The following is a 20,146-nucleotide window of genomic DNA, read 5'->3' as shown; positions in this document are numbered from 1 at the left end:
TAATTCTTCTAACTTCTATTTACGCGAAAACTCCTTAATCTGTCTGGCGTACAGTGGGACTGAACATTACTCCTAGCAGTGGGAACACAAGTGTGAAGCGTCTATGCTGTAACTATACAAACCCCCTGAGGTATATTTCATTGTTGAGATTTGAAAGGCTTGTCCCCTAAAACTCGATTAACCTATGTCTCGTGGTTTTGTAAGATGTGGGCTTTTACGTGGTTAGTGCAGGATCGCATTTCCCTCTGCTTTCCTTTAACTTTTTTTTTTCCCCTCCTCCTCTCCCATGTTGTAACTATCCATAACCTGAAATGGAAGGAATGCAACTTTTGAAAAGTGTTCCATCACCTTACTTATTCTTCTTTTAATTTGTGATTTATTTTACTGCTTGCATCATTAAATGTCTGGAGTCATATAGTATACTCTGCACAAAGCATACTGATTTCCATAAAGAAGTATTGCCTTAATTCCTGCCATCATGGTGTTTCTTAAGCAAATACCCAAGAAAGCTGATGGGATCTGAGGCTTACTCTTGCACCTCCCGTGCAGCTTTATATACGTGTTTTGGATGGATCTAAGCCAACACGATAGTATTGTTGGCAATTCATGGGCACCTACGTGAACCAGGGTTACAACTAAATGTAGATTTGGGTCTTTACCTTCTGCAAGTTGATCAAACCTGGCTGTCAGTCCCCAGCTGGACTAAGCTTTAAAAATTCCGGGTGCTTTACTGAGAGTACTCAGCCTGCTTTTTTTCTTTGGAAAGTACTTCACTCTATTCCCCAAACTGGTACAAATAGAAGTTCCCATGAGGACTTTGGGAAGTCAGGCTCTTCTGTACAGTGTGCATCGATCTGATGCAACAGTATGGCATATTCGAGTACTTTTTGGCATGACGAGACCGACATCTTTGGCAGAGATTCAAAAAATACAGTGATGAAATTTGTTTGTTACCTTTGTTAAATAGTCTTACATTCCCAGCCTCTCATCCCTATGGAAACCAGAGAAATATATTTGGCAGTTGAAACCATAATTGATTTGAAATAGCTTATTACTGTGTCATACTAACAGATGCCCCTTAAGGTCACAGCAGGTTAAAATTATTTCCCCCCTAGCCTGGGTGACAATAGAGCTGTGACCCTGAGAGGAATGGATGCTCTATAGAGTGGATTCTCCAATATGAGAATAAGCAATGCATGTTGTCCTTGAAATTATGAATCTCCATATCCAATGGCTTGATCTAAATCAAGGGGGTTTTCAAACAAGCAGTGTTACTTATGTGGATCACTTGGCTTTTTTTAGTGAGTAGTATATTAATTTCCTGTTTATATCAAGCAAACTAAAACTTAATCTGTCGATCTAGGAGTCCCCAAGGAAGATCCAGGTTTGTAGCTCGACCTAAGGATATGTTAGAAGCTCTACCAGCCTCTGCGCTAGTTACCTTGAAGTGGCTTTACTTTCTGGTTTTTAAGGACTTTGCTCTTTTTCTTTCCTTATTAGTGAACATTTTCAGAATGGCTGGCTGGGATGTGCTGTGTCTGTCTCAGCTAAGGAGCGCCTTTCTTAACGTCACCAGACGCTTTCTTTAAATAGCAGAAGAACAATGATCGCTGCAAAGGTCTCTTCTTGTTGCAACAGCTTATCTCTATTTAGCTTTAAACCAGACGAGTCTTGCGTCTTCTGAAGCCGCTGCAGCCGCTGGCATTTGTGTTTGCTGCTTTTTGGTAGGATATCTAACGAGGTTGCCAATGAAGATGCAAAAGCTGCGGCTGTATCTGTAGGGAGTCTCATCGCTGTGTTCTGTGGTGGTCGTTGCCTTTCCTACCTTTTGGATGTTTCTCAAACCGATCTAGCATCTTTGCATGCTCAAAAGTCTCCCTTCATGTGCTCTAGCATGTTTAATATATGTACAACTATGCATATGCTTATTGTATAGAGGCTTACATTTCTGAGGCAGGTACAATCAAAGCAAGTCACGAGGATTAATAGGTAGAGGGAATGAGTGTGTGTGGGAAAGACAAGGTAATGATCGGGTACGAGCAGTTGGGTACATAACACTCACTATATATTGAACCCTGCGGTTTGTGTGTTCTTGATGCTTTGCGGAAGAGGAGGACTTCAAAGAAAGATTTAAAGGATGATGCTGTAAAAATGTGAATTCGCTGGTGAAAGCTCCTCTTGTTCATGCAGGGCATCTCAAGAGTAGCAACAAGGCCGTGTGAGGGACTCATGGGCGAGGGGGGCCGGTGCAGGAGTAGCTAGGTGACCCGGAGGAGATGTTGTGGCGCTACTTTGAATGGAAAATGGAGACTGGAAGGGCTATAAAAAGGTATGTGTCAGAGGCCAAAGTTGTATTATCTTAGACTGCACGGCAATTTTTGCTACCTCATCTCCAGATCGGGTTGAATGATGAAAGCTGTAGATTTGTCTGTGCTGCAGGAAGATCCAGATCTGTACCAGACTGTCAAGCTAGAGATCTCAGCTCGTGGTTAGTCTTGCCTCAATTAGCAGAAAATTCTGCAGTGCAAAATGAACAAAAGATTAGAAACTTCATTGCACAGGAATTTCTTTTAACTTCCTCCACAACAGATTGCCCTCCCTCTTCTGTTCCAGTATAAAAATGCATTTGTGTGTTGTGACTTCTGCTTTTTAGCTGGACTGAATTCAAGGTAGATTTTTAAAAAAATAAATCAGAGGTATGTATGCTGTTGTAGAGTCCCCTGTCCTGGCTTCCTAAAGAGCTGCCCAAGCGTGGTGAGGAGAAACAGATCAGGAGAAAGCTGCTGAGTTCATCATGTGACCGTCTTTCAGAAACAGTATTTCTGTTACCCTTAAGAATAGAATATATTCTCCGCGTGACCCGGTTCTTTGCTGGATGTGGGGTTGCTGATAACACACTGTCCTGATGTCCTCCTTGGCACCGTTTCATCATTGACTTAAAGCCCAGTTCAAGGTCTCTAGACTCATTTTTCAAGGTAGTGCATGAAATTGCTGAGACTGGGTGACTGGTGCATTGGGACGGGGACACCGTGACTGCGAGGGACAGCGTGCACAGGAGCAGAGCTGGGTGTCTGCAGCTCCCTGCTAGGGCATGAAAACCAGCACTGGTCTCTGCTGTCCTCAGTTGGACATTTTTCTTGAAAAACACTGAAGAATGAGCTAAGTTTTGAGCATTTGTGTTGGTCAGCAGAGACACAGTTGGTGTCTGGCCTCTGGTGTGGTTTTGGCCACGAGTGTAGGCGGCCAAACAAGCCTTTAGGAAAAATGATGAAATGTGTTGCCCATGGATTTCCTGACCCCAAAAAATCAGCTGTAGTGACAGTTCCATGGTGTAATTTGTTAAGCAATATATTGGATTTTAAAGAGCAATAGTAGTACCTTGACTCTGTATCTCCAAATCCTTTTTAAAGGAGGGGAGCTTTGCTTTTCCCCTTGTGTGGCGGTGGGGTTTGAAGCAAGAGGAGGAAAGAAACTTGTCTATGTGTGCTGCATGATCCAGATCAGGATTGCCCGTACTGGCTACAGAACAGTATTCATAGGTTTTACCTAATTCTGCAGTCGAGACACTACAACTTTCATTTTTTTGCTCTAAACCCGACTCCCTAGGGCAAGTACTTCTCTCTGACGGCATATAACAGCATGCACTGCTGTAGCTTTTTTCCCTTTGCGGACAACTACGGTATACAGCACTTTTTTTTTTTTTTTTTTTTTTATTGGCATAACTGCATTCCTACTGTAGAGGCAGCATAGCTATAGTGAGGGGAAAGCAGCGTGCTGGCTGCAATAGATACCAACTCAAAATCGACATGTACACCCGCCTGAGCGGGGAGAGTGCTTTTGCCCGGCAGCAGTATCGAGCGGGTTTGTGGCACCCCGAGCGTGCGGGGTGAACGTGCGCGCGTCGGCCGGGGGGACAGGTCAGCGTCACCCTCGTGCGAATGGCAAAACTGAAGGTCAAAGAGGTGAAATGGTTTCTGCAGTCCCAAACGCATTCCTTCCCGCTCCGCTGCCTCTCGGCGGGTCCTGCGCACGTAGCGCGATGGAGTTTGTCGAGGAGGGGGAGACGTAACCTTAACGTGGGGGGGAGATGGTAACCTTTGCTCGGCTGCAGGTCCCGACCCCGCGTCTCCCCATGGCCTTTGCTAAAAAGCCTTTTCGTGGCCCTTGGAGGCAGGGCCCGCAGATGCCGGTGTGCAGAGCTGCTGGGGGCTCAGCGGGCAGGAGGAGGCCGGGCCGGGGCTGCGTTTTGCCCTGACGCCTCCCAAGGCTGTGCTGGCTTTGGGTGGGTTTGGGTGCTCTGGCGTTGGGGGGGTAAATGGAATGTTTAGGCAGATATTTCTGAGAATAAAGCCGCAAAGGCAATGCAAAGCGAGCCGGTGAAAAGCTCCTGGGGCTGCAGGTGGAGATGGAAGAGCACAACGTGTTGTTTTGGGGAGAAACCAGTTAAAACGGTGAAAGTTTTTCTGCAGGGAGCGGGCTTTGGAGGGAAAACTGGGAAGTGTTGGGGAGTTTTTTGGGGGATGCTTAAAACAGTGAACGTTTCCGCAGGGAGCGGGCCCGGGGCGGGGGGCACCGGGACCCGGCGCAGCCGGCGGCACGTGGCAGGTGCCAGACTACACCTCCCGGCATGCCCCGCGCGCCGTTGCGGAACCCTGCCCTTGAGCGGGGCCGGACGCGCCTGCGCGCTGCGGGGCCGGGCGCCCCCTGGCGGACGGCAGCAGGGAGCAGCCGCCCGCAGCGGCGTACGCGGCGGCCGGACAATAGGTGGCGGGTCCGCCCCGCCCCCCGCCGCCCTCCCCCCCCCCCCGTGTTGTGTCGTGTCGTGTCGTGTCATGTCGTGTCCCGTTCCCCACCCCCGGCAGCGCCGGGCGCCCCTCCCGCACTGCAGCTCCTCCGCGCGGCGGGCGCCCAGCGCTGCGGCGGCGCGAGCTCGGCGGGGCCCCCTGGCTGCGGGCGGGCGGCGGGCGCGGTGCGCGCGGCGGCCGGCGAGGGCGCTGTGGCGTCCCCCCTCCTCCTCCTCCTCCTCCTCCCCCCCCCCGGTGCATTCTCCGGCTGACGGGAGGGGGAGGGCAGAGAAGGAGCCCGGCCGCCATTTTCCGAGCCGCGCCGCCGCCGCGCTCGCCCGGAGCGGGGGGGAGCGGGGGGAGAAGAAAAGCGCCGCAGCGCCCGCTCCGCCGCGCCCCGCCGCCCGCCGGGCCCGCCCCGCCGCCGCCGCCCAGCGCTCCGAGCCGGGGGTGGGGGGGGCCGCTCCCCACCCCCCACCCCCCTTCGCCCGCCCCAGCCCGGACTGCGGCCGCCGCTCTGCGCCCGCCGAGGGAGACGGGCGAGCCCATCCCCCCTGCCGCCGGGGCGGGCCCGAGCGGGCGGGGGGGGCTCCGGGGCTGCGGCCGGGGCTGGCGGCGCCCGCCCCGGTTGCGGCGCCGCGGCTGCCCCTCGGCCGGGGCTTGTTTGCAAACTGCGCCCATTTTGTGGGGGGCCGAGCCCGCCCGGACCGCGCTCGCCGCTCGTCACGTGGTAGGTGCCGCTCGCCCCGCGCCGCTCCGCGCCCGCCGCCCCGCGCCTCCCCCGCCGCCCCTTTGTTAGCGCCGCCGCGCCCCGCCGGGCCCCGCTGCGGGGCGGCCGCCGCGCCCCAACTTCTCCGCCCGGCGGGAGGCGGCTCCCCCGCCACCCGATTCCCCCCTCCCTTCCCGGTGCCGGGGAAAGTGCGGGGGGTCGCGGCGGGGGAACCGGGGGCGGGCTGACCCGCCGGCCCGCTTCTCTTCCTCTCTCCCCCCCCCCCCCCCCCCCCGGTGCTGCGGCTCCCTCGGGCGGGGTGTGGGGCCGGGGGGGGGGGGGCAATGGCGCCACTTTAAATTGAAATCCCGGGCCTGGAGGCGCCCGGGTGGGCGGTGGGGTCCCGCCGGGCCGGGCCGGGGCTCCTCACGTGGCCGGCGGCACCGCGGCGGCGGATCCCGGCCCCGCTCCCCCCGGGGAGGGAAAGGGGCGGGGGGGGGGGGGGAATCACCGTTCCCGAACCGGGGTGGGGACGGGGGGGGGGGGGGTACACGCGAAGTTTTAAAAGTCAACAGAAAAAAAAAAAAATTAAATTGCATAACCTCAATCTTGCAAAACGCGTGGAGGGGAGCGGCTGCTCCGTCCCTAAATCCGCCTGGAAAATATTAACGTAGCGGTCCCCGGTAATCCCGGCGCCCCGGTGGGCTCCCGGCGCTGTCACCGGTCCTGTGTGCGGGAGCCGTGGATGTGTCACGGAGCGCTTTCCCCTTCTCGGGGGTATACAATAGCGTAATTTTTCATGTGGGCTTGAGCCGCTAAGCCATTTTCCTGTATTTACTTTCCGGCAGCTTATTTTTATTTTATTTTTTTATTTTTCAAACCGGCCCTGTCGAGCCAGAATTATTTTTCTCAAAACAAGCTGGAAGAGCACGGCTGTCCTGAAAGGCTTTCCGTGATCGGTACGTGTGTTTACTTCCATCACAGGATTAGCATCTTCCAGTGCTTGATTACAGAGAAATTTGCCTCCTTTTGGGTATAAATGAGGGTCGCGTAAAAGGAGGAATACAGCGGCCAAATTATTGGAAAATAGCCTTATTTCCTACAAAATAACCCAGACTTTCCTTACAAGCTGAGGTGTCATCTCTCCGCTCGTTAAATTTGTGTACAGGTGGATCAAAACGCAGGCACTACATAGATTATATTGCCTGTTATGTAAAATGCACTTGAATGACAAACTGTAGTTTTCCATGAAACTGGTCAGGATATGGGAGGAACTGCAGGGTTGGGTTTTTTTTTTTATTTGTTTTGACTGACCATTATATTTTGAACTGGTTTGGGCCATGTCTGTGTTCACGGTTACATCATGTCATGTGTTGTGTACAGTGTGATTTTTTTTTTTTTTTTTTACCTCTAAAAATAAGGCAAGGTACTCATTTCTCAGGGGTAGGAAAGTAGGAGAGTACTTCAGCCGTGGTACGGTCCTGCTGACGGTGGGGATATAAAACACGGGGGGGGGCAGTTAAGGTGTTACGTGTGTGTGACTAAACCTCCACCGTAGTTACGAATCCCGGGATCTGTTTGTATATAAGTGTTTTCTCTTTAAAACCGTATTTGTCCTTTTTATAGCCTTTGTTTTCATGGAGGAACCTCTGATGCTCTTTCCCTGCTTTAGCGTAGTCCTCTTGAATTTTCATTCTGGCACGGGTACCAACGCCGTTCAATCTGAATCTATTATTTCTTTAATTGAGAAACCAGCAGCCTTTTAAATCGGCGAAGGGCCGGATGAAGCGGAGCCGACCCGGGGCAGTAAAGGTGAAGCTAGGGAAACCCCCGGCCCGCCGATGGACCAGGAGCCCGGGGCCGCTCAGTTTTTCCTTCCCGCGGTGTCCGCTGTCGGCCACCGTCAGAAACGAGATATGGGCGGCATGTTTTTTTGGCGCGGGAGGGATGGGGATGGTTGTTTTCTGTAGCCACACTGCCAAGGTAGCACAGCTGCGTGGGGCTTAATGGATTGATATGCTGCAGGAGCAGTTAATTGTGGAACTCGGTTGTGATACTGTTATAGCTGATTTGTAATGATTTAGCAATGGGGATGACTTGTGTTCCCTCTTCAGAGGTGATAAAGCAGCAGATGACCAGGCAGATGTGGGTGTGTGTTTCTCTTGTGCTTCCCCCCCTTTTTTTTTCCTTTTTCTTTTTTTTTTTTTTAATGCTGTATTTGAGTCTCATTTGCTCTCAGAGATCATCCGGTAACTGGAGAACTGGTGAAATTCTGACATCATGCAAGCCAGGAGTGAAAACTGAGCAGTTCTTTGACCGAAGTCACTTCCTTTTGCCCTGTTTATAACTGTGTTTTTGTGAACGCAACTGCCGTTATCTAATGAACACTCCGAACAAAGACTGTCTCTGGAGTTTCGGCACTCCACCCTTTTTCTGCTCAGGCACCGGGTGGTGCGTGTCCTTAGGAACCTCCACAGACTTTTCCAGGGAGGATAAGACTTAATGTATAGCGAAGTAAAGATAAGGCTTGAGGACTTCTTAGCTCCTACCAAGGCAGGGAAGGGGTAGAGGTTTGGGAGGGGGAAGAAAGGGCAAGCAGCACATATCTTGATTTGTGCGCCTGCCCCCACTCCCCCTTCCATGTAATTTCCCTTTCTGGAAAATTACATTTTTCTGGAACTATTTTTTGAGAGTAGGTCAGTGATATCTCTGCCCCATCCCATTTAACAGCACCTGATTTTGCATTTTTTTGTTTGGGGTTTGGTTTTTTTTTTGACTGTGTGGGAAACAGGTGGGCCAACTTATGCCTAAATGGAAATTTAATTCGGTGGAAGTGTCTCAGGTGGATCACATACTGATTAGACCAAATAATAAGTAAGCTCTGCACACGTGCCTCTGTTCAAAGTGTTTACAGTTTCATTAAAAAGAGCCTCTTCGCGTTTGGGCAGTCAGAACGGCAGGTGATCTGAGAAGCACCGTTTCTGTTGCTGCATTTTATAAATACCGTGTCCCTGTTCATAACTTCCAGGAATACAGTGGCTATCTGGAACGAAAAGCAGCAAAGATTTCAGCGAGAATCCTTCCCAGCCTTGGAAATAGCAGTTTAGCTGCGTCTTCAAGGATGCAGTTTTGTGTAACAGATCGTTTAAAGTGGAATAAAGGCTTTCTGTTTCTTCTCAGCTGGGCAAGGAGTTGTCATACTCAAATCAGCAAGAGTCCTGGTGATGTAGGGCTTGAGTAAACATAATTCCATTAAACCCTGCGCGTGTCCTCCTGGGCCTGAGTGCAGACCCGTGCTTTTGGAAGAGGATAGCTTGGATGAGTTGCTGTTCAGGTTTCGGAGAAAGTTAGAAAATAAGTACGCATCATCCCCCCCCGGTGAACCGCTGTTAGCAGCTGACTGCCAAAGCATAACTCAGTTTAGAGAATGAGACAAATGGCGAAATGGGATATGCTAATAGCTGCGAAGACTTAATTCTGGAGGACAGAGTTCTGACAGTGCGGTATCTGAATTTAATGACAAAGCTGTGCTGTTTATCTGATGAAACGAGGGGAAAGGATAACAAAATCGCATCTGAAGAGAGGAAATGGGAGTAGCTGTCGGCCTGAACGGGCCGCGTCTTCATCTGTTCCTTAGTTAAGCTCTTGCTGCAAACTTAGTTTTTGCAGGTTTGGTAGAAATACAAGTGTTTAAAAAAACCTAGCTATTTAAAAAAAAAGTTTAATGGAAATACATACTTCTGTATCGGGAGCTGCTTTGGGGCTCAGAGACTTTAACAGAAGGTGGACCTTAAAGGTTTCCCCTTTTCAGCTCTGTCAAACGTTAGGAGTCCTCTCTCTGAAATCTTTATAACTTCCTGTTGAGGTCTGCAACGACAGAGGATATGGTGGGAAAGGTTACCGTGAAGTTGCCTTGCACTAAATGAGAAACAGCAACAGTTCAGGCTGTAATTAGGGCCTGTTAAAAGGAACCTGTGATGTGTGATTGAACATCACCTTCTATTAAACGAGTATCTCTGTTCTGGAGTTCATGTCATCTTGTTTTTAGTTGCTGCCATGGCAGTCTTTGTGGATTGTTCTCTCTCCTCTGAGATGCGAGGAGCAGTAAAAGCTGAGATCTGCAGTTAGCTGAGCATACGCGTCCTGGAGAACTGTGTTATGAACTCCATTCAAAATAAGGTATTTCAACTCGGCTGGAGATGAGTCTACCAGATTGGGCAGGGATCTAGTGATTGGAGATGCTTAATTCTGCTCCTCTCTATTCTGTTTTTTCCTCTCAAGGACATGGCCAGTTAATGCACAGCACTCTTAAAAGACTTTTTGTAGTGACAGTCTATGCTTTGTTCTAAAATATGAAGTATTAAGGTGGTGCCTTAATTTATAGGGCGGAGGAGGGGTTAAAAGTTTTGGTAACAATCATATGCTTTTGAGCAAAGGTTGGTATGACCGCACCTAGTGAATGAAAATGCGTCTTTAAAATTAAAAGGCAATTCTGTGTTTTGTTTAACTTGCTCCCTGAGTCCCGAGTTCAGGTTTTCATATTTCCTGGGCAACTTGCCCAGATTATGCGAAAGAAAAACAAAATCTCTCTGATACTGGATGGGGGGAGACCCAGATTTCACAATTAAAAGCTTTTTTTCTTTTTTCTTTTGTTTCTGACAGGCTGCTTCTTCCTGTGAATGTCCCATTATTGTTTTTTAAACCACATTTCTTTTTATTTGCCTGTAAACAGCAACTTTGTTCTGAAGAGTAACTTAACAGCAATGGGTATTTTTATCTTCATTTTCCAAGTGAAGGCATTCTTGCTTGTAATTATTCAACTTTCCAGACTCTTGATTGTGGAGATGATGGTTAGTCTTGTTTGTGGCTTTTGTTTTTCTTTCTGACATCATATTGATAAAACCTTCTCTACCTCAGATTATGCGATTGATTTGGTTTATTTATATCTAGTGAGAATTCATGGGCATAAGAAAAAACTGTTCTTGAAGGAGGAGGCCTCACATTGCTGTTTAGAGTTGACCAAAGACTCTGCCGCTTGTTCGGACCAGCAAGTGGAAACAGCAGCTTTTATTTTCATCTTGAGGGCTTCTGGTTGGAAACAAAAGCTAGAAAAGTGGAGCCTAGTAGTATCTTTATTTGTTCCAGTACATAAGTACCATTCCCTGGCATGTTCTTAACATGAAAATTCTTAATTTTCCCTGAGAGATTAGGTGGGAGTCTGTAGTGCTAATATATGTGGAAGGTACTCGTGTACTTGTATTGTAAAAATCTGTGGTTCTTATGTATGTTAACTTTTTTTTTCATTAATACTTAAAAAAAAAAAAAAAGCCTGTTTCCCAAATGTAGGTCATTATAAGCATACAGTCTGCCAAACCGCACGTGTTAGCGGGCTTATCAATAAGTTTATCGTCCTGCACTTGCTGTTCGTGTTTCCTTAATTAAAGCTTTGAGAGTTACTTCTCATGTAAATCTCTTTCTAAATTGGTAAACATCTGTCTTACAAGTATAAAATGTTGAAAGGTGATAACAAAAGGCATGTAGAGGATGTGTTAAGCATAATAGGTATAACTTTTGGTAGATGTACATTTTTGATGTGGAAGAATATTTCTAGGGCTCAGGATGTTAGCTTGTGTGGTGAATACCTGCATTTTAAGTTGCTCTGACTGCTGAGGTTAGAAGCATAGATTATGTAGTTCAGTTGCAAAATGAAGTGTATAGGGATTTTATTCTAGCAAGTTTGGGGGTTTTTTTGTGTTTTGGTTGTTAAGGGTTTTTTTCTCTAGAAGATATTTGTAACCACACAAATTCAAGAGTTGGCTGCACTCTTGATTTGTAGTGGGGGAGGAGAGGGGAAGTGGGAATTGGTATAATATTCACTTCCTTCAGGGTAGCTTTGCCTTTACTGCTTCTAGTGCAACAGCACCTTCATGTACGTATGTATCCTCTGCAAAACCCGTGTGTTGGGTAGGACGGAGCTTTGGAGGTGAACGACTTTGCGGGTGGTTGTGTAGTCAGTTAGGGGGAGGCTTGCATCTAACGCAGAGGTTTTGTCCTTTGCGCGTGTGTTGAACTTAAGTCTTTGCATGACCACCTATAACCTGCTCTGTCTTCATTTCTTGTGCAAGTTGTAGGAAAAAGGGAACGCACCCAGGTGGGTTTGGGCAAGTGCCTCGTAGGAGGAGATCTGGGGAAGTAAGGAGGCCTCGCAGCAACTATAAAGAGCGGTCCCGGTGTGGTTTGGCACGTGATGAAACTGGACAGAATGTGCAGGAATTTGGATAGAATGTCAAGGCTTTAAACTGTAATTCAGGGAATATAGATGTGCAAGGTAGACATGTGTGTCACTGAGAGGTTCTGGGAGGATTGAAGGCAGAGGTAGTGTAACCAGGTGGGTGCAGGGCTTGGTGGCCCAAAGGTGGCCATGGGGGGACTCGTGTCTGTGAGGAGACCTGCTGGTGGGAGGGCGTGGAGAGCCCTTTGGGAGAGAAACTGGAATGATGGGTGTGCAAAGGAGAGGCTATTGATACCTACCTCTCCTGATCTTCTCATGAACCTAAGCAGAGGTGTTCAGTTTTTCCCCCTGAAACTCTTGTCACGAAGATTTCAGAAAGCAAAAAACTTCCCGTGTTCATTTTTGGCTTATTTTCTGAAGTGTTGCACAAAATCATGTGCTCAGATACCCAGTTCTCCTTTCAATGTCTGCTTGTAAAATTGGGTTTTAAAAGCAGATGGTCTTGAATAAGTCAGCACGCTGAAGGGTTGTTTCCAGGAGTGTTGTGACCGATAGCTGCTCCGGGGTGTAGCGTGGCTGGGCGTGTTCCTCGTGCCTTTTCTACATCCCATCATTGCCTCGGCCCTGTTCCTGCTCTTTCCTCTGCTCCATGTTTAAAAAGCAGCAGGAGTTTGAATGTTGGTGTGGTTGACGTGGAATTGTGGGTGAGGCCACCAGAGAAGGCCTGGTGACTCTTCTCCCTCGGTGGCCTCACGCGCACTTGGAAAGCGGGGAAGATGGGCGAGTTACCATTACCCTGTTTTTACCTGCTTACTGGAGCCTTTCGTCTTCCTCTGTTAATTAATGCTAGCTGCTCTGGCAGTGCTCTAGTTTTAAAGTGGAAATCAAGAATGTGCCTGTGGATTTTGAGTATTATTTTAAGCCACACTGCAAATGCCATGTTGCCCTTCCAGAAGAAGCTCCGTTTGGATCTTCCCAAGTGACGTCCAGCACGAGGTGTCATGCGGCGGCTGTTGAAGGCAGGGCTGGAGCTTGTACTGCAGCACATACGCTGCGATGGTGGAACTGGAGTGGTAATCCCGTTATTTTGAGAGTTCTCTACCAGCACGGCTTCTGCAGGAGAAGGCTCTTAGTCACGTCAACTCAAGTGCTGGGAGTTGTAGACCCTTGGTGGAGAAACACCAAAAAAAAAAAAGTGGGGACCTGCGGGTGCTCACGTCAATCTACTAATATTGATGGGTGATAGCAGTTTGGGGAGAACTTGCCTGTGTGGTTTGAGTCCCAGAGGCAGACAAAAGATTCAGGATACTTCTTGGAATTACTGACAGAATTCTCAGAGTGCTCTGAAAGTTCTTCAGACTGTGTACGTGTGAATGACCTTTCCTTTTCTTTATTCCTCCTTCCTGTGGTCACCTCAGAGATGCTTTGCTACCTTCCTCCCTCCATTTCCCCGTTAGGAGGAAATTACTGATACTGTAATACACTTTAATAACAACCAGAACTTATAAACAGAAGGTGGGAACATGCTTACAAATGTCCATAATGTTTTTTCCAAGGATTGTTTGTAAGAGTGGAGATCTAATTCAGTGTTAGAAAACCCAGTGCTGTCTAGCACGCAGATAGTTTATAAGGACTTAAATAAAATAAAACAAAATACACCCAATAACTTTTGGAGGTCATCTTTAAGCTACTGGAACAAAGCCTTATTCTTAAGGGAGGCTTTCTGAGCTTCCAAAGTATTTTAAGTGCTGTCCACCCAACTAAAAGTGAAGCCAGGGAGGGCTCCAGTAGCTTAGTTGGAGGATTTTCTTTTTAAAGTGAGTTTGCTAACCCAGAGGAAAAGGCAGTATGAAAGTTTTGCTTCCGTTTTCTACTTCTGTTAATTTAACTGAAGTTGGTGACCTACAGATTTGCTCTAAAATACTCTTCAGCTTAGGTAAACTTCTAAATGGCTGCAGTGTAGTGCAAATATGTTCATAAGGAACCATTGCATTCAGCACCAAATGCAGGTTTTTCTGCTTTTTTGCAGTATGGGTATTTCTAGAGCTGCTCTTGGTATCTTGCAACACTGGCGGTAATTGTGGTGAAGAACACAATTCCTTTGGAAGACAGACCAGCGCGTTTCTGCAGAGCGCCCGTTAGGAATAGTCGTTCCAAGTGTACGTGGCTCTAGTGAAGGTCTTGGTAGGAGACTGGAGCGGAGGAAGTCCTTTATTCTGAGCATCCTTCTCCCTCCTCTCCCAAGGGCGTCTCAGCTACAAGTGGAAAGTTCCCTGCAAGTTCCCTTTTTTGCTTTCCTCACTGAATAGTCATGTTCAGTCTTTATTTATGGACCCAAATGGTGACTAAAAGCCATTTTCAGTGAGCGTGCAGTAAATTTTTAGGCAGGCGGTATCCTTTTTTCAGTAAGGACGAGGTATAGTTCATTACAAAATGCTCCGAGTCCTGTCAACAGGGCACTTCTGAAGTCTGAACTCACCTCTAGAGTCTCTGTCCTTCTGTTACCATAGCTTCATTTATTTTTTTTTTTATCAGTCCCTCTGTGAGTGTATCCTTTCTTCCTCTGTCACCTAACTGGGTTTGGCGAGAGGGTTAGTTAGCGAGACTGCAGATGCTCTGAATTGTAGACCCAGTGAGGGACCTGCCAGTTGGCCAACAGATTTGCTCGTTGGAAACCAGAGCAAATAACTGAGCTTGTCTTGTGGGCCTTCCTTCCACAGGGTTTGGGTTTGTTTCTCTAAGTCATCTCTGACTTTTCAGCAGCATGCAGTTTTTAGTACATAGTGGTTTTCAGCCCTAATGTCTGTCTGTGGTCCCTGTTACGGGGAAGCACCTGGTGTGACGCTGGGGAGCAACTGTGGTGCAGCTGAATGAGGCTAAAACCAAAACTGGCTGTTAAATTTTGCTCATTCAACATATTCAAACTTTAGATAGTCCTCACTTTTCCTGTAAAGTGGTATATTAATTTGGTCATTGGGGTGCATTAACAAACAGCTACAACAAGCTTATGCAAATTTATGTGAAATTAGAGGATTGGCATATTAGGCAAGAGATCAAGGCAACTTCTTACTATTAAATTGACATTGAAATAGCTTATGAAGGTGCTAGATAAATTTTGCAGCAAAGGGAAAATAAAGTAACTGTTGCACTGGTAGCAGAGGCTGTGCTGTGGGTTATGTGAATGCAGTTTAAAAAAAAAAAAAAAGTTAAAAAACACTGACACTTTTAGTGTTAAAGAAAGTGGGTAAGTGACCAGAAATGTGAAGGTGATGGAGGGGGGAAAGGTTGCAGTACACGTGAATGAAAGGTCTTTTGTTATTTCTCTTAGCCTGTTTCACCTTGTTGAGTTAAACCATGGTTTGCTGTTACAGTTGGAGGATAGAACTGCTCCGTCATGGTGTGCGTGGGTTAATCTTTATCCATGCTCTTGAAAGAGAAATGGGAATTGCTAACACTGGAAGTCACCTGGCTTATTCGGAAATGTACTTCTGGGAAAGTAGATTTCATACACACCAGGGAAAGGACTTTTTTCAAATCCAAGGCTTTCAGGGAAGCGGTGGGATTGCCAGTGGGTGTGGGGTGGTGGGTTTCTTCAGCCGCGGGGAGTTTAAGCATATGGAGATTTGTTCCCCTCAAGCCCTGTCTCTGTTAGATGTTCTAGTTCTAATTTGTCATTTTTAATGCACCCGAGCTGGCAGCCAAAGCAGTGAAAACTGGTTTATAGATGTAGCTCAAGGATTTTATAGATGAAGTTGGTGAGCTGGTGGTATTGAGGAGTGGGTGTAACCAGGGCCAGACCTTTCGTGAAGAAGGCCTGGAAGGATGCTGGTGTGCTCAGTGGATGTACTGAAGGACAAAGATAGTAGTTGCAGGCAGGCAGTAGCTCTGGAATATCCTGAGGACTGGCTTGCGTGTTGTGACTCCTCTTTGTAGCTGCCTGGTGCCTGGATGGCTCTGCTCAGCACGAGGCTGGTGGTCACAGAGGGGGGGATGCTGTGCTGAACATGGAGCTTGCGTGGCTTTGCCAAGCGTTGAGTCGATAAGTCTTGCTGCTGTTGTCTGTCTTGTTTTCTGTAAGTGCAATGCCTAACTTTCTCTTTTTCCCTTCCCTTCTGTAGGCTGCCCTCGGGAGAGGCAGTGGGAGGCAGTGGAGCTGGCCTCGGCATCGGGAGAGGCTGGACTTCCCGTCTCTCTGTGCTGAATGGCTGCGATGGCGCCCGCTCTCACTGACGCAGCAGCTGAAGCTCACCACATCCGATTCAAGCTGGCTCCCCCGTCCTCCACCTTGTCGCCTGGCAGTGCCGAGAGCAACGGCAACGCCAACAACATCCTCCTGGCTGCCAACGGCACCAAAAGGAAAGCCATTGCTCCGGAGGATCCCAGTTTAGATTTCCGAAACAACCCCACGAAAGAAGAGCTGGGCAAGCTGCAGCCGCTAGTGGCCTCTTATCTCTGCTCGGATGTAACATCTGTTTCTTCAAAAGAGCCTCTGAAGCTGCAAGGAGTCTTCAACAAGCAGACAGTCCTTAAATCTCACTCTCTCTTATCTCAGTCCTTCTTGAAAACAAGTGATCTGTTGGGGAGGCAACCAGTGTTGGAATTCACTTTGGAGAATCTAAAAACAATGAGTACTAATAGCCAGCCACCTCTCCCGCAAGCGCCTGTAAATGGCTTGGCCAAGAAATTGGCCAAAAGTACCAATTCAGACCATGAAAACTCTAGTTCTCTGAATGGTGGGAAGTGTGCTCCTCCTCCTGCTGCCCTCCAGGGTGTTGACTATAATGCAGGAGGTTCTGAATTGGGGGACTTGAAGACCGGGTTGACCAATTGCACTCTTCCACATAGAAGCCTTGATGCAGAGCACACAACTCCATTTAGCAATAATAGCACTGCAAACAAATCTTCTCTGAATTCCACGGAGCAACAGCGGGTGCTCGAGGGTGGCAGCGGAGAGATTAGGTTGCCCGGTGTTGCTAGTCACTCTGACTTTGGGAGCAGTAAGTTGGAGGAGCAGAAACCTTCTCTGCTGGCCGGTCACCACAGTGCTCTCGACTCTGAGATGAGGACGAGGGCATTGCTGCGACGGCAGGCAGACATTGAGAACCGTGCCCGCAGGCTGCAGAAACGCTTGCAGGTGGTGCAGGCGAAGCAGGTGGAGAGACACATCCAACAGCAGTTGGGTGGCTTCTTGGAGAAAACTCTGAGCAAGCTTCCAACTTTGGACCCCCTGAGGCATCGGAGCCAGCTGATGTTGACCAGAAAAGCAGAAGCAGCCTTGAGGAAAGCTGCAAGTGAGACAGTTACTTCAGAAGGCCTAAGCAGCTTCTTGAAGAGCGATTCAATATCAGAAGAACTGGAGAGATTCACGGCCAGTGGTATGGCCAACTTGAGATCCAGCGAACAAGCGTTTGACTCGGATGTCACTGACAGCAGCTCGGGAGGAGAGTCTGACGTTGAAGAAGAGGAACTGACCAAAGCAGACCCAGAACAACCCCACGTACCGCTGTAAGTAGCAGTCATGCTTTGCTTACCTCTGGTGGGAGGAGAGCCAGGTGAAAGGTGGCAGGTGCAAAATCTGGTGTTCGTAGGAGCGCTTTTCTCTTTTAATGGGCTTAGATCAAAGAAGTAATTATTAAAACTAGTGTGGTGTGATTTGCAGCATGCTTCCTAGTTCAGGCAGCACACACAACATCGAACATAAATTTCTTCACTCATACAGTAGTGGTTGGTGTTCTTGTGGAGCAGCAAGTCCTGGAAATACTGGCTGACTGGAGCGGTGCAAGCATGCTGCAGATACAAACCTGAAATACTATAAATGGTTCTCTCCATGATGTGTTGGACCTGTCCCCTGAAATGAAATGTTTGTCTCTTTTACAGTGGGAATCTTTGCTGTAAACCAGTTACGTAAAGTAAGGCCAGTCTGAATCTTTGTAGCTGACAGCGTACTTGTGACTGGACAATTATTTATTTTACTTTATTTTGTTAAATGATCTGCCTGGGAAAAAACAAACAAACCAACCTCTGAAGGGGTTGGTCCAGGTGCCAGTGGAAGTGCGAAGTGAGCGTGTTCTCTTTTTGCATCTCTGGGAAATTTGTTGGGAATTTTCTTCTTGTCTGTGAGTTGCATTAAATAATGACAACAGCCTCATAATTATGGTGTTAACTGAGTGCTGTTTGCATAAGTGTTAGATGTCAATTCGTGTGTGGAGGAGGAAGAAAGATCCTCATCAAGGGAAAAGGCCTTGGGACAGGTCAAGGAAGAAGGGAAATTTTGCTTAAAAACCCAAGAATTTTCCCTAGGAGTTCATATCGCGGTATTTTGAACAAATCTCTTAAAAAGCCATATTCTGTGTCTAGTCCGTGTAAAATCTTGCTCGCATCAGTAGTTGATCTCTTCCACCCTGATGGACCTATTGAACTTAAACCTCAGTCTGCAAAGTATAGCTACGGCCAACAAAAAGCTTCCTGCAGCAGTCGCAGGGGTCCTGTGGAGCACGGACGGCTTTCCCATCGAGGCTGGAAATAGTCACCAGGACTTTTTGCATACCTGCGCTATTCTGGGTTTGTTCAGGTCTCTGTGGAGAAATAACTGTGAATGTATTTTGATACCTGTTGTCCAAAGTCATGTTAATGGTTCATGTTAACGGTGGAGTACTGCATGACACAAATTTCACTGAACTGGGTAGGCGGATGTGAACAGCGAGTGTACTTGGTAACTTCAGCGTCCTCCAAAACCACACTAATACGGATGAGTGCTGATAAACAGATGTTACATCTCTTGAATATTCAATTCCAGCGAAATGTCACATCATATTTTGGGATGTTAGCATAGGATGAATTTCTGTATGTGAAGTCTTAAACGTGACACGAGTTCGGGTTCCTCCCAGCACGGAGCTAGTAGCCGAGCATGTGATCCCTGCTGGCTGGACATAAAGGCATTCTTGTGCTGCTAGAAAAGAGAGTTTAATAACTTTATTCCTGTTTTATAATGTCCACAAAGTTACTGTTGGGATTAGTAGTAAAATTGCATTTATAAGTATTGTAATAGTTATTAGAGGAGACATTTGATTAAAAATCTGCCCAAAGTGATATTAAATTCCTCTTATTGTGGGTTTCACAGATTCACGTGTTGTCTAGCAAAGTGAAATTTCTTTGCCGCTCATCTTAATCCCAAGAGGAAGTGCGGTATTCAGAGACGTGATGCATGAAATTCTTTGCTGACTTTTCTGCCCTTTGTGTTAGTCATGCCTTTACATTCCCCAACCTCCTGAGTACTCTTAAAAAGCTGAAGATTTTAAAGCTAATAAAAAGAACAATCCTTCTATTGTCTGTAGGTTTAGAAGCCAACGCGTATACACGCTGGCATCTAGGCCAGGCCCACCAAACCTAGTTTAAAGTTTATGCCTGTGGATATTTAGTAATTAGTCTTGCCAGCATTGATGGCCCCCTTGGTGTGAGGGCTTTGACATTGGGTCTCACAAGCTCTGCCGTTACTGAAGCTGAGGCTGAATGTACATTTCTGCTTGTTAGCGAAAGTCCTGAAGTCAACCTTAAGAGCTGGTACAAGCATCTGAGTACTTCTAAATATCATTCTGTGCAAAGTAGTGCTAAGAGACAGGAAGGGGAAGAGCTGATTTTTCCGCTGGGAAGCTGCCTTGGGCCAGCTTATTGTACCAAACCATTGTTTTACGTTTGTGTGAGCACAGAAAAGCAAAGGCTTTTTGCAGAGTTGGTCAAGTATGGCTGGATTTTGCAGCTTGCTGAATTTGCTTATTATCAAGGTGAAAGTCTTCCTTCTTATTTTAATTTTGATAGTAAGATGGAATATCTTACTGAGTGTAAAAACTTGTCTCCCGTGGTCAGCATCCCTTGGTTACGCATTGCTCCTGGGTGCCCCTGCCTTCCCCCAAGAAACTGCTTTCTTGTTTCTAGATCTTTAGTGAGAGTTATGCTACAAACAGTGTGACTTGTAGCTTGCTTGCAATAAGCGGCCGTGTTGCTGACTGCCTCTGGGATTCAAGTAGAAGCATGCAAAAGAAACAAAGATGTGTTTACATCATGCTTAGATAAGAGCTGACCTTTGAGTTTTTCTGGCATGGTGGCATTCCAGAATCGGTATCTGGTCAAGGACAAACTTCGAAGCATTTGTGCTGTTCTGGCCCACCTGATCTTGGTTGCAGAGCAGCGTCTCCCTGCGAGTTGCATCTTTCCAGTAGTGTTACAGATCTATCAGAACTTGGTAGGTCCTTTTAAAGCACTGGTAGACCTGCTGCCCAGGAAGGTGCTGTCATTCAGGTGCATAACCAGGCCATCGTGTAATGCATAAACAAAGCAGGGAGGTATTCGTTACACCTTTGTTGGGAAGCCCTGCCAGCTATGGGCTTGGCTTAACAAGGCGCTCTTGATTCTTATGTGGCCGAT

General features: G+C 47.6%; 1 protein-coding gene across 7 annotated transcripts in view; it reads left to right on the top strand.

Annotated features, from left to right (window-relative positions):
- The window catches only part of KANSL1 (KAT8 regulatory NSL complex subunit 1), a 100,644-nt gene that overhangs the window by 3,893 nt on the left and 76,605 nt on the right, over positions 1 to 20,146 (top strand). For 3 of the 7 annotated variants that reach the window (XM_075775342.1, XM_075775341.1, XM_075775336.1), the window contains exons 1-2: positions 5,067 to 5,514; positions 15,844 to 17,230. In XM_075775342.1, the coding sequence (XP_075631457.1) occupies positions 15,927 to 17,230 (1,304 nt within the window). In that variant the 5' untranslated portion in view covers positions 5,067 to 5,514; positions 15,844 to 15,926. Of the gene's footprint in view, positions 1 to 5,066; positions 5,515 to 6,153; positions 6,453 to 15,843; positions 17,231 to 20,146 lie in introns of those variants that run through there. The other 4 variants (XM_075775338.1, XM_075775337.1, XM_075775340.1 and 1 more) reach the window with 3 other exon arrangements.

This window comes from Balearica regulorum, chromosome 24, assembly GCF_011004875.1.
Source record: "Balearica regulorum gibbericeps isolate bBalReg1 chromosome 24, bBalReg1.pri, whole genome shotgun sequence".
NCBI lineage: Eukaryota > Metazoa > Chordata > Aves > Gruiformes > Gruidae > Balearica > Balearica regulorum.
Note: the sequence above shows the minus strand (reverse complement) of the source record. Positions and strands in the feature narration are given on the sequence as shown.